Source organism: Pongo pygmaeus, chromosome 4 (genome assembly GCF_028885625.2).
Source record: "Pongo pygmaeus isolate AG05252 chromosome 4, NHGRI_mPonPyg2-v2.0_pri, whole genome shotgun sequence".
NCBI lineage: Eukaryota > Metazoa > Chordata > Mammalia > Primates > Hominidae > Pongo > Pongo pygmaeus.
Window position 1 is genome coordinate 181,877,226 of NC_072377.2, and position 14,282 is coordinate 181,891,507.

The following is a 14,282-nucleotide window of genomic DNA, read 5'->3' on the forward strand; positions in this document are numbered from 1 at the left end:
GTCAGCAAGTCAGGGGAACTATCTTAGGGATAAAACTTCACAACCTTAGATTTGGCAGTGGATTCCTAGATATAATACCACAAGCACAAACAACAAAAGAAAAAAAAAGATAAATTGGACTTTATCAAAATTTAAAACTTCTGTGCATCAAAGGACACTATCAAGAAAGTGAAAAGACAACCTACAGAATAGGAGAAAATATTTGCAAATCATATGTATGTTAAGGGTTTAGTATCCAGAATATATAAAGAACTCTCTTTCCGTTGCCCAGGCTGGAGTGCAGTAGTGGAACCTTGGCTTGCTGCAACCTCTGCCTCTCCAGCTCAAGCAATCCTCCCACCTCAGCCTCCCAAGTACTTGCCATTGAATCACAGACTTTAAATGGGTGGATTACATGGTACGTGAATATTCTCAATGAAGTTATATTTAAATAAAAAAGAATAGTGATACAGGAATTGGAATGGATATTAGAGTTTTGAGAATAGCAGAGAAGATGTGAAATAGTACCTGGGAGGATGGAAGAATGAACCGACTAGGAAAATATGTCAAGATTGCTAAGCAGTAGTGAGGGACCACTTAAGATTTTGATCTTAAATAAAAAGTGAGCCCAGTCAGCACTGTTGTATGTGTTTTTGTTCCTGTCACATTCAGCAGATAGGGACACATAATAAGTAGGAGGGCTGTATTTAACCAAAGCTGGATTGTGCAAGTAAGTACCGTAGAAAGAAGTTGAGGGAATATTCAAGGGGAGTGTTAATATGATAACTATGTAAACTAAGGCAAGAAGGAATGCGAAGATATGACAGCGTAATAGACAGTGAAAAGATGGTAGTATAGGATTAGATGTCCTAGTGGGGCTGAAGGGTGATTGGTTTAAGAATATTAGAGAGGGTGAGTTGGGAAAGATAGGTGATGGTGATCAGAGAATGGATACCTGAAATTGAGCTCATCATTAACGATAGGCTCAGCTAGAGTTCTTCATTGGAACCATAGAAGTCAGAAAATGAATTGATTGTTTGCTTACTTCTCCCAGTTATGATACATAGCTGGTACCATGTTAGATGCAGGGGACAGAAATTGATTTATAACATTTGGTGGGTGCCCTAGGGCATTAGGCTTACTCCTCTCTTGGAACCCCACTGGAGAAAGGCTGAGATGGTAGGAGCCATAGGAATTAATAAACAAGAGGTCAGGGAACTGAGAGGCTGGAGTACTGGATGGATCATATCTTGGGTTGAAGATGCAACTTCATATGGTTCAGTCTAATATGTAGATATTGAAATCACCAAGAATGGTGGCAAATGGGGATGAGAATCCAGTTGAAGAGGTATGCCAGAGGAGGCTTGGATTTCTTTTGGTGCTCAAGGTAAACAGAGTTGAGGCATAATAGGACTGGTCCTGGTTATTCTCTTGAAAGAACAGCACTATCCAATGGGAACTTGTGCAATGATAGAAATGTTCTATATCTGTGCTGTCAAATATGGTAGCCACATGTGGCTATTGAGTGTTTGAAATGTGGCTCATGGGACTGAGGAATTCAATTTTTTTTATTATTTTTTGAGACAGAGTTTTGCTCTTGTTGCCCAGACTGGAGTGCAATGACATGATCTCGGCTTACTACTACCTCTGCCTTCCAGGTTCAAGCGATTCTCCTGCCTCAGCCTCCCAAGTAGCTGAGATTATAGGCATGCGCCACCATACCCAGCTAATTTTGTATTTTTACTAGAGACGGGGTTTCACCATATTGGTCAGGCTGGTCACGAACTCCTGACCTCAGGTGATCCACCCACCTCGGCCTCCCGAAGTGCTGGGATTATAGGCGTGAGCCACCGCACCTGGCCCAATTTTAAATTATATTTAATTCTAATTAAGATTTAAATTTAAGTAGCCACATGTCTCAGAGACTGATAGATAATTTGTTTTTTTTTTGTTTTTGTTTCTGTTTTGTTTGAGACAGAGTCTCATTCTGTTGCCCAGGCTGGAGTGCGGTGGCGTAATCTCAGCTCACTGCAACCTCCGTCTCCCGGGTTCAAGCAGTTCTCCTGCCTCAACCTCCCGAGAAGCTGGGATTATAGGCACTCACCACCAAGCCCGGCTAAATTGTCTGTTTTCAGTAGAGACAGCGTTTTGTCGTGTTGGCCAGGCTGGTCTGGAACTCCTGACCCCTAGTGATCCACCTGCCTTGGCCTCCCAAAGTGCTGGGATTACAGGCGTGAGCCACCTTACCCAGCCAATAATTTGTTCTAATAATAGCCTTTAATTGAGACTGGTCTCTGAGGTCATTGGTTGTAGGGAGGCAGTGAGCATGGCTGCCTTAATGTGTGCTGGTGGAGCTCGTCTTCCCTTTTCCTTACATCCCACTGAAGAAGTGCTAGGCTGAAAGAGGGGTGATCTTAGCAGGAAAAGACACAACTCTGTGGCTTCCCATTATTTTCTACTGAGGTGGTTTTGAGGTTGAGGGAGACAAACTGAGAAGACTTTAACCACTTGTCATTCTATTAAAACTCCCTTCTTTGTATATATAATTTCTGGTCTCCTCAAGGAATCATTGTCTACAATTTATAGTACTAGGCCAAGAGGAGTTCATTGCTCCTCTTCTTTGAATTTTGGAAACAAATGTGTTGATGTTTATGTAGTATTGATAATTGTTCTGTAATGTCTAGGCTGTTTACTTGTCCATTTTGTTTGTAAAATTTAGTATGGAAACCACTTAAGACTAAGATCTAACCCAAATTGTAGGCTAGCTAGTGGTCACTGGTTCCACGGATGGGTTTAAGTCTTTGGATAAGGCTAAGAAATAAATCTGGAAGAAGAATAATGAAAATTATATAAACAAATAGTAAGTGAATAAAACTAATGTTTACTGAGTGCTTTCTGTGGGCTGGATACTCTTACAGTATCTGATATGATTGTTACCCAAACTCATTAAGGTTAAATGCAGTTATCTCATTCAACAGGTAAGGAAATTGTTACTCAGGTTACAGAACTTGCCTAAGGCCACACAGCTAGTAAAGGCCCAAGCTGGACACCTGCTGTCCAACTCTAAAGCCAGTGAGTGCCCTTCACCACAGGCAATACTGATTATTTGTATCTTAACAGTGCCAAGCCACAGTTCTAAGTACAACTCCTTAAAGCATTTCCCATGCAGTGGAATATAAGCAGCTGAGGTAATGGTCATATGTTTATTGTTGTCTCTCTCAGCTTTCAGTGATACCTGTTCTCTTCTACCTTTCCCTGATAGTTGTACTCAGACCCCATTGTTCTTTTTTGAAATCTGTGGCTGCTGTCATCAGCAGTTTGGTTTTTGGATATATGTTTCGTAATGAATTCTCTGCCTGCAGCTAGTTTAAATAGCTATCTCAACCCTCATAAACCACAAGTACTCCTTCAGAGCAACCTACATACACTTCTCTGCTCTTTTGTAGGGGCAGTAGATTTCAAAGGAAAAGCAGTGGCAAGCCCCAGTCCAGTCCATTGTGATCATAACATTTAATAGAATTACCGTATAGTCCTAACCATATATCAATATCAAGTCTCTCCCTTCAAATTTTCTTCTACCTGCCCACTCATTTACCACTTACCGCTTTTTCTCTTCCCATTCTTTAGCTTCTTATTTTCCAGGAGAGGCAGCCTGCTCTTGTAGAAGAACATATGCTTCTGTAAAGTCAGATTTGTATTGCATTCCTTGTGCTTTTTTTTTTTTTTTTTTTCTTTGTGACCTTGATCAGGTTACTTAATATTTCATTTACAGTCAGGCGCAGTGGCTCACACCTGTAATCCCAGCACTTTGGGAGGCCGAGGTGGGTGGATCACAAGGTCAGGAGTTCAAGACCAGCCTGCCCAAGATGGTGAAACCCCATCTCTACTAAAAATACAAAAATTAGCCAGGTGTGGTGTCAGGCGCCTGTAATCCCAGCTACTCGGGGGGCTGAGGCAGGAGAATCGCTTGAACCTGGGAGGCAGAGGTTGCTGTGAGCCAATATCACACCACTGCACTCCAGCCTGGGTGATAGAGTGAGACTGTGTCTCAAAAAAAAAAAAAAAATTATTTACTATAAAATAGAAATAATGATATATTCTTTGTAGGGTTGTTGTAAAGATACAGATGTTTATAAAGTCTCTGGCACAAAGTAGGTCCTCATAAAACAAGAGCTCTTTTTTCCCCTAGAATCTATTGATACAATTTAATTCAGCAAGTATTTATTAACATTTAATCTGTCCTAGACTCTGCTGAGGATGCTGAAGAGAGAGAGAGAAAAAAAAAAGAAACAAAATAAAACCCAGAGTCTCTGAATTCAGAAAGTTGCATGGTGTAGAAGGAAGACTGACATATAAATTTTTGAACAGGAACAGAAATGTGCTAAATGCGGTAGTGGTATATGGACAGTACTAGAATCAAGAATCAATTCATTCTTTTTCCAGCCTTATCTGTGGAGTGGTTTCCAAGTATTTCTTTTGGAAAAAATACGTGATAGTCAAGATGGAGGACAAGTAGAGAAAGAAAAATAAAAAATAGAACTCCTAAAGGATTCTGTAATCTTTGAGGTGCCAGCCTTTTAAGAATGGATTTTAGCAAGGCACTTGATAAAATCTCTCATGAAGTCCTTGTACATAAGACAGAGAAGTGTGGGCTGGTTGATAGAATAGGAGGTGGATTTGAGGCTGGTTCTGTCCTGGGTGTTTTTCTCCTGTAGTACTTTAATTTTACTTATAAAATCTCTGCATTGGAAGGAACCTTAGATCATTTAATCTGTGCCTGACTCTATATAATTTGATTCCCCTCTTCTAATTTTTAATTTGATTTACAGAAAAGTATACCGTGAAAAGTATGCCTCCTTCCTCTTCCAGTCTTCAAGTATTCCTGTCATCCTCCCCAGAGGCAAACACTATTATTAGTTGCTTGTGTGTGATCTTGTTTTATTACACATATCTCTTTACACCTTGGGTTGTAGTTATTTGAGTGTGTATGCTGTCTCCATTGGTAAACTGCACTCTCCTTAAGAGCAAGGACAGTGCCTCATAATTTCCTATATCTCCCCAAATTACTTGCACATTGAAGATTGTCAATAAATGTTTGCTTGATTAATTATTTAAAGGAAAGTTGGACCAGAGAGAAGACAGGCTTCTCGGGTAACATGTCACAGTTTTGTCCTTGGCCATATCCTTTACAACCATTTCTCCCTAGTGACTTGGATAAAGATGTAGAAAGTATGGTTGTCATATATGCAGAGGACACACAGCTGAGAAAGAGAGCTAATAACATCAGATGACATTCAAGACTGCAGATGATCTCAATAATTAGGAATGTTCAGCTGAAAAGAACAGGGACAAATACAAAATCCTGTGTTTAAGGGGAGAAAAAAAATACCCAGCAACTTAGTTACCAAAGTGTGGAATTAAGAGACTTGTCTTGGTAACATTGTATTGTATGGTATGGTATGGTATGGTATGGTATGGTATGGTATTTTTTGAGACGGTCTAGCTCTGTCACCTAGGCTAGAGTGCAGTGGCGCTATCAGCTCACTGCAGCCTCAACCCTTCTGGCTCAGGCGATCCTCCCACCTCAGCTTCCTGAGTAGCTGGGACTACAGGCAAGCACCACCATGCTAGCTAACTTTTATATTTTTTGTAGAGACAGGGGTTTCACCCTGTTGCCCAGGCTGTTTTTGAACTCCTGGTCTCAAGTGATCTGTCCGCCTCAGCCTCCTAAAGTGTTGGGATTACAGGCATGAGCCACTGCACCCAGTGATAACATTTTATTTGAAGATAATTTGGGAGGGTAGGGGATGGATCTTAATTTCCTTTAAGTTCAGTTTAAGCCAGTAGTATACCAGGATTGTCAATAAAGCAAACACAGCCTTGACTGAATCAATAGAATATGAGTCCACATGGGGTAGCCCATGGTTCTTCTGTTCTTTTTACTAGTTGGATTGTTTGTTGAATATTGGATTCTGTTTGGGGTGCTACACATACTAAGGAAAACTGACAAATTGGATTGTATATCTAAAAGAGGTTAATTAGGAAGGTAAAACATAAGTATAGGAATCAGATCTAGATTCTGTCCTGGGTTTTACTATTTAGTAGTTTTGATAGCATGGTGAAATCAATTCCTCTTAGTTTATTTCTATACCATTAAAACCAGGGAAAAGTAATAATACCAATCTGGAGGGTCATCATAAGGATTAGAGCTAACCTAGGCACTCAAAGGTTTCGTCAATCCAAATCTTAATAGAATAGCCGTAGTAACTAGGTATAGTTCTTCCTTTGATGATGGTTGTATTTTAGTGGGGCAGAAAACCAAGTAAATCCAAGATTTTGTAATGCAGCTTGTTAAGTGTTCAAAGAGCTGACTTGTGGAAAGGTGGGTAAATGTATTCATATAGTCCCCAGTAAATGCAGATTGAGGCAGATTGCAATTAGAATGGATTTCCCTAGAGGGAAGTGAATTTCCGTCAGTGAAAAGATAAAGCCAAGTTGGCCGGGCGCAGTGGCTCATGCCTGTAATCCCAGTACTTTGGGAGGCCAAGGCAGGTGAATCACCTGAGGTCAGGAGTTTGAGACCAGCCTGGCTAACATAGTGAAACCTCGTCTCTAATAAAAATACAAAACATTAGCTGGGCATGGTGGTAGGCGCCTATAATCCCAGCTACTCAGGAAGCTGAGGCAGAAGAATCACTTGAACTCGGGAGGCGGAGGTTGCAGTGAGCTCAGATTGCGCCATTTTACTCCAGCCTGAGCAAGAAGAGTGAGATTCCGTCTCAAAAAAAAAAAAAAAAAAAAAGTCAAGACTGTATCATTACTTGTCAAGGATGTTTATAGAAGGCATTTTTGTATGAGTAGGAGGTTGATAGAAGGTTAGGCAAATGGTGGCCAGCCATGGGTCAAATCTAGCCAGATACCTGTTATTGTAGATAAAGTTTTTTTGGAACATACTCGTTTGTTTATGTATAGCCTGTGACTGCTTTCCTGCTAACAGTGCAGAGTTGAGTAGTTGTGACAGAGACCATATGTCCTACCAAGACTAAAATATTTACTCTCTGTCTCCAACAGATAAAGTTTGCTGACCCTTGGACTAGATAAATGCTTCACAACCTAGGTTATTTGTAACCCTGCTAAATTATCTGTTGTGGGGATTTCAGGTATTAGGAGGAAAGAAGGCAGAGTTTGAAGTAAAATTGTAGTTTTTCTTGTTATGCAAGGAATGAACTGGAAAACACTTGATTAAATAACCTCCAAGATCCTTTAAGAGACTGATTTTATAAACAGATGTCTTTTGGTGTGAGAGACAATGTATTTGTGTATCATTTGGGCTAAAGCCATTTATACCCACTAGAATTGGGAGGTGGTACTAGTGTAGTGAGGAAAGACTGGTTAACTGTTCTGAGCCAGTTTTCTCACTGCAGAACTTTTCAGAGCTTTGTAAAGATTGGAGCTCATGTAGGCACTTGGATGGCTATCATTACTATATTTCATAGAGGACCTCACTTGAGTGTGTGTCATACCAGATAGAATTTTGCTTGGGAAAGTGTAAATCCCTCCCTTAAGTGCTGCAAGCTGGGATAGTACACAAAAACCTTTTCCTGGTGTGGAGTAGATCTTTGGATCTCATGGCTTAGCATACAGCGGAATATCTTGTGGCGGACAGAATATTGCCAAAACATTTTGGTGCTATTCTCAATCGCTATTCTCAATGCTGGAAAGATTGAGACTTCCCAAACAATGTACTTCTTCCAGTGGGATAAGGTTTTAAACTTTGCTTCTTCCTGTGCATTTTGTCTTTTATATTCAGAGTCTACTGGCAGCTAACTATGTGTGTATATATATATTTTTTATATTAAAAGTATTGACTCGGAGACAAAAAGAGGCCAAGATGAAGAGTGACAGTGGGACAGCTGCCCAGACTTCTCTAGACATTGACAAGTAAGTAGGTATGCTGCATTCACGGAGCTCTTGTATAACATACCATCGTTTGGACTGAATAAAAAGACCAGTTCCTATCTTACCCTGTATTTGTTTGGCCTGCCAATTGCTTCATTGCTTGGATGCCTGAATTTTCTTTTCTTTTCTTCTCTCGCTCTCTCTTTATTTTATTTATTTATTTATTTATTTATTTATTTATTTATTTATTTATTTTGAGGTGAAGTTTCACTTTTCTTGCCCAGGCTGGAGTGCAATGGCATGATCTCGGCTCACCATAACCTCCGCCTCCTGGGTTCAAGCGATTCTCCTGCCTCAGCCTCCCAAGTAGCTGGGATTACAGGCATGTGCCACCACACCCGACTAATTTTGTGTTTTTAGTAGAGGCGGGGTTTCTCCATGTTGGTCAGGCTGTCTCGAACTCCTGACCTCAGGTGATTGGCCTGCCTCGGCCTCCCAAAGTGCTGGGATTACAGGCGTGAGCCACCGTGCCCAGTCCTGAATTTCTTTTTCTTATTCCTAGTCTCTGTCAGTGTAGGTGGCCCTTGTATCCCTTTTTAATACACTAAAAGCAATTCTGCCACCCATTCCACTTCCACATTGCTCTTAGGTTTCTGTTTTCTTTAATTTGCTTATTGGTATTTGGTGCTCTTTGGGAAGCATTGAGCATTTTATATAATAGTACAGAAGTTGAATTGCAAATTGTTGGGCAACATAGAAGACTTTTTGGTTGTGTGTTGCAGCTTGACTGAGAAAGCTCATTCTGAGGAAGGGGTCAGAATCACAATTCTCAATTAATTATTCAGCCCCATTAGGAAAGAACTAGTCTAACTATGGTCTTATAGGTAATAATTGTCAGAAACTAGATTTGCGTGACTCATAAGATCCCCTTGGTTTTAAGAAGCTAAAAAAAATTTTCCAAAGCATGCTATCTTGGACATCAAAGATAGCACAAAGGTGCTGCCTTCTGAAAGTAATGTCATTACCAACAGTAGATTAGAGCAGTTACTAAGCAGAAACTTTTATCTTTGAAACACAGATCTTAGACCCTGAGTTTCAGGGCTGTCTTCCCTAATTTAGTTGAGCAGAGCTGATCCCTTTGGAATCTTATGTAATGTAGACATTCGTCTAGGAATTCCTCACGTTGTATTGCAGTAATTTTGTTTTAAAAAAAAGAACATTTCTGTATTCCTGGTTAGTCTGAGTTTTTTGAGAGAGATACTTGCCTTAATTCATGTTTATATCCCCAGCTTCTAATAAAATGTATCTGAGACAGCAATAACAATAATAGCTGTTTGTTTAGTGCCTAATATTATGTGCCAATCATTGTGCTAGGTGCTTTGTTTGTACTCTCACTGTAGTTGATTTAAGGTAGTTATTCTTTCGTTTTTTAAATAAGGAAACTAAAGAGAAATTAGATGTAACTTGTTAAGATCACTGCAGCTAGAAGTGATAAAGTCTGTCCGACTCAAACTGCTGCCTCTTATGCAGTACTTCTGTCTCTCATGTAGTAGGGAATTAATGTTTTTTGCATTAATTGATAAACCTTGAAAGGTATACTAGTGTAGCTTTTCTCTTAAGGCAGCATTTTGCTTGCATTCTTCTGGATAATTAAGTATTTGAGAGACTTATTTCTCCTATTTTAAACATCTCCAGAAAAAGTCTTCCGTATAGCTAATCCAAGTCTCCCTTGCTGTAGTTACTGAATAATAATGGCCAGAAAGAGATGTCCAAGATAGCATGCTTTGGAAAATTTTTTTTAGCTTCTTAAAACCAAGGTGATCTTATGAGTCAGGCAAATCTAGTTTCTGACAATTATTACCTATAAGACCATAGTTAGACTAGTTCCTTCCTAATGGGGCTGAATAATTAATTGAGAATTGTGATTAAAGGGCCTTGCACAGGTTCTCACCACAGAGAAAATACTTAATAAATACTCATTTTTTTCTTTTACCCCCAGTGATTCCATTTTTACTGATGCCCAGTACACTTTACCTCAAGGACCTACTTTTCCTCTCTTTACCCAAACTGTACTCTTTTAAAAAGATAAAGATAGCTATGCATATAAAATTACGCAAAAGCCTCTGGGAGAACCACATGGCTTTTAGTAACTTCTTAGTTGATGTTGCAGATTGTAGAATTAAGGAAGTCAGCATATAGACAGACTTGATTTACTAATCAGACAAGTTCATCCACCCTGGTAAAAATGTCAGCTTAATTTAATGCTCTTGGTGCTCCCTTTTCTGTTGAAATTTTAACTTTCTTTGAAAAAACTATTACACTTAATTTTGGAAGAGTTTGACAGAATATTTTATGTCTGAAGAGCAATCAGCATTGTTTGAGATAGTTTGAAGAGCTGATTTCATTACCGTCCCACTGCTGCAACAGCAGGGTACAGAGAAACAGCCAGGGAAAACTGCTAATCACTCAGTCCTTTTGATTGGCGTTGGGTTAGTTTTATTGGTGATCCTGCTGAGTGAATCTGCATTGGTTGATATGTCTCCTCCACAGAATAACTTTGGGACATAAAAACACAATTTGAGACATATCCAGGGGCCCAGAGGCAAAAGCACATCTTAAAACTGTGTTTTCTTCCTTTTTTCTTATTGGCTAGGAATGAGAAGTGTTATCTCTGTAAATCCCTGGTCCCACTTAGAGAGTATCAGTGTCATGTGGACTCCTGTCTCCAGCTTGCAAAGGCTGACCAAGGAGATGGACCTCAAGGGAGTGGAAGAGCATGTTCAACTGTGGAGGGGAAGCGGCAGCAGAGGCTGAGGAACCCAAAAGTATGTATAGAGTGTTTTGGGAAAGGCCACCTAACCCTCCTGGTTGTCAGTGTAAGAGGCCACAGTTCTGTTCTGGCTTTTCCCTCTTCTCCCTCCCCTCTTCCCTCTGTTTATCTTGAAACAAGATTTATGCTTTTTAAAATTATTTTTCCTTTTAATTTAAAAAGTAATACATGTTCATTGTACAAAATATGGAAAGTTCAAAAAAATATAAATAATCAGGGGAAATCATCACCCATAATTTAGCTACTCAAAGATGATAACCTTTAATGTATTGGCCTATTTTCTTCTGGTCTTTTTTCCTATGCATTGTTAATGTAATTAACACTATTCTCCCTCTCCCCCCTTCTCTCTCTCAATATATATGCAGTAAGCACACACACAACATACTATATATCTAGTACTATGTGTATACTATATTCTGTGTAGTACTTGATATGTAGTTTTCTCACTTGTATTTATGAAAACTTAAGGTGTAGTGTAAACATCATTTTGGGTTTTATCTTTAAAAATTACTGTTAATGTTTATATCACACAGATGGTCATTTAACCATACACCTATTATTGGACATTTTGGTTCTTTTGTGTTATAAGATTGTATTTAAAACATTAATCGGTCTTTGTACCACTGATTATTTCCTTAGCATACATTTTCTGATATGGAACTATTAGGCCAGTGGATGTACAAATTTTAAAGTGTCTCGAAACCTGCCAAATTGCTTTCCAGAAAGGATATCCAATTTATAATCCCACTGCCAAGAATATATGTGAGATCAACTCTGTCGAACTCCTTAGGAAGCTGCCGGGTCTGGGCCCTGGTCACTGGGAAGGATGGATGTACTTTCTGGGCCTTGTAATTAGAGATCAGGAAGGGCAAGTCTTGGCTTAGAGATGAAAGATAAAGCAGCAGCTCCATATTCTAGGGTTACCGACAAAGGAGTCACTGTACACACTAAAATGGGGAAGCCATTGTCTGTCATGCCAGAAGAAAGAGACCTCTCTCTGTGAATGGGGTGATTTTGAGGCGGAGATTTGGAGTTATGGTTTATAGGTAAGCACTTACTTATATAGCCAGTTTATTCTGGGATTACTGCCTGTAGACACTACCTTAAATTTTATTTTCTATTTTAAATACATGATACTCTGGGCATAGCGATGTATTCTCTTCATTATAGTTTGCTTTTTCACTTGTGAAACCCTCGTTTATTAGAAAGCAAAAGACTTCCCTAGAGCTGTGGCCCCCACACCTTTTCTCTTCTATGAACACATGTGATCTGGGCCGTGGAAGTTATATTTTAGACTCTGACATGAAGTAACCCTTTCATCTATTTTTCTCTGTTACAGGAAAAAGGCCACAGTGAAGGCCGACTCCTTAGTTTCTTGGAACAGTCTGAGCACAAGACTTCAGGTGAGGACCCCAGGACCAGTTTTCTGGGCTTCTGCCTAAGGCCTTTCAGTGAAGATAGCCATTGCCAGCCCCCTGACTATTTGCTGGGGTTGTCTGGGTACACACGTGATCCAGTCAGCCAGCCTTTGAGACTCAATCTAGGTCATCTCTCCTTAAGGAAGATGGGGCAATATGCTGTCTTATTCATCCTGTGTTTCATTTCAGGCTTTATAAATCCTTGGATCAGGACAGCCTGTTGAACTCAGAAAAAACACTATCAAAACACAGGGGAATACGACAAGCCCCAAGTATACCTTCTAAAGGAACAGGCACAGAAAACTAGATATGCAGACATTATTGCTTCCTCCTATTGTTTTGTGCATCATTCATATGTTACCTTTATCTTAGTGTCGCAACCTGCGATCCTGAGGGTTTGTGCATAGTATTTAGGGAGCAGTAGAGTGGATTGGTTAAGACCATTGCAGGGAGTTAGTAATGCCAGACCTCATAGATTGCAAGAATTGTATCTGGTAAAGCTCCAAACATATTCCCTGGCATAAGTAGGCTCTTGATAAATGTTAGCTGCTATTATTACTGTTGTTATTAGTCGCTATTGTTAAAATTCACTAGATGTGGATGCAAGAGGAGCTTTTGCTTAAGCCTGGTGAGATGTGCCTACCATCTAGTTCTAATAGTTCATTCCCACCAAGCAAATCTATTTTGCCTTCTGATGACTATAAAAAGGCAGCCTCTTCCAGCCTCATATCCTGCTGTCTCTAGATCACCAGTTTGTGAATCTCTGCAGGTGGCAGATTTCCCTTGGCAACTTCCATGTTCCTCAAGTCCAGAAGTGAAGTAGATTTATTCAGAGGTTGTTCATTCAAAAGTGTTCATCTGAGTGCCCCTGCAGCTGAGTCTGTTGGACACTAATGCTCACATTCCGTGGGTTTAGGGGATTGGGGATCTGTGCTACCTGGATAGGCCTGATGAGAAGCAGTGCCTAGAGCACAGGAAGCAAAAGATCAGTGAGAAGTAGTATGATTACCAACACTACTACCAACATTATTATTTTTTCTCTCATATCACAGATGCAGACATCAAGTCTTCAGAAACAGGAGCCTTCAGGTGAATTGGATTGTGCACTGAATTGTGGCTGTCAGCATTTCTGAAAAGTGCAGGCCTTGTCCTGTGTTCTGTGTGTAGTGTGATACTCAAAACTGTTGCAGTAGAAATCACTGTGGAACTATTATGACCTCTCTCTCAGTATGACTCTGTGCTCCCCATTTAGCTAAAGATTGGATAGCTCAATTCATTCATTGTGTTAAAACAAGCAGAGTGAAAGTTATGTCTTATTCTTCTCTACCTCTCTATCCCCATCCAACCCTGGTTTTCTGACCTGGATTCTCAAGCAGCTTGGGAATTTGGATCTGAATTCTCATTCTCTCAATGGCCAGCTTTAAGTAGTGTATGATTTACCCAGTGACTTCATCTGTGAAAACAGAGTGATGATATGTAGTGGGATTATTACAAAGATTATTTGTACTAATAATCCCCTGATATGTAAAATCCCCTGATACAGTGCATAGCATGTCCTTGATGCTTAGTAGGTGTATATTGAATCTGAATTTTTTTCCTTCTCTCTAGGGTGCCCTCACCAGGGATGGAAGAGGCAGGCTGCAGCAGAGAGATGGAGAGTTCTTTCACACATCATGACTTAAATGAATCTCCCGTCAAGTCTTTTGTTTCCATTTCAGAAGCCACAGATTGCTTAGTGGACTTTAAAAAGCAAGTTACTGTCCAGCCAGGTAGTCGGACACGGACCAAAGCTGGCAGAGGAAGGAGGAGAAAATTCTGAATTTCCAGGGTCCAAAAGTTGACAAAACCATTAGTAGGAGGGGTGGGCCATATTCATTAAGCCATAGTGGTCCCTAGTTATTGTTGAGCAAGTTTTAGCCCTGCAGTTTTCACCACCAGCACCCACTCAGCATTCTGGTTTTTATGTTTTTTATGATCTATGCAGACAACTGTGTATTCTGTTTTATAACAGTTTGTTTGAATTTACTTACAGTTAAAAAATTTAAATATATTTATGTTTGTACGAAATCTTATTTCAATAGATGGAAATTTTAATTTTTTTTCCTTCATGTTGCAGGGTTTGGGGTGGGGATACTTTCATTGTAGAGGTAGTTTAT

At 39.8% G+C, this 14,282-nt stretch overlaps 1 protein-coding gene across 10 annotated transcripts in view; it reads left to right on the top strand.

The window, feature by feature from the left end:
* UIMC1 (ubiquitin interaction motif containing 1) overlaps positions 1–14,193 on the top strand; it is a 114,777-nt gene extending 100,584 nt beyond the window's left edge. For 9 of the 10 annotated variants that reach the window (XM_054489592.2, XM_054489591.2, XM_054489589.2 and 6 more), the window contains 5 exons: positions 7,842–7,920; positions 10,532–10,703; positions 12,048–12,111; positions 13,179–13,215; positions 13,735–14,193. In XM_054489592.2, coding sequence (XP_054345567.1) covers positions 7,842–7,920; positions 10,532–10,703; positions 12,048–12,111; positions 13,179–13,215; positions 13,735–13,945 — 563 coding nt within the window. In that variant the 3' untranslated portion in view covers positions 13,946–14,193. Of the gene's footprint in view, positions 1–271; positions 626–7,841; positions 7,921–10,531; positions 10,704–12,047; positions 12,112–13,178; positions 13,216–13,734 lie in introns of those variants that run through there. The other variant, XM_054489598.2, reaches the window with a different exon arrangement.
* The last annotated feature ends 89 nt before the right edge of the window (positions 14,194–14,282 follow it).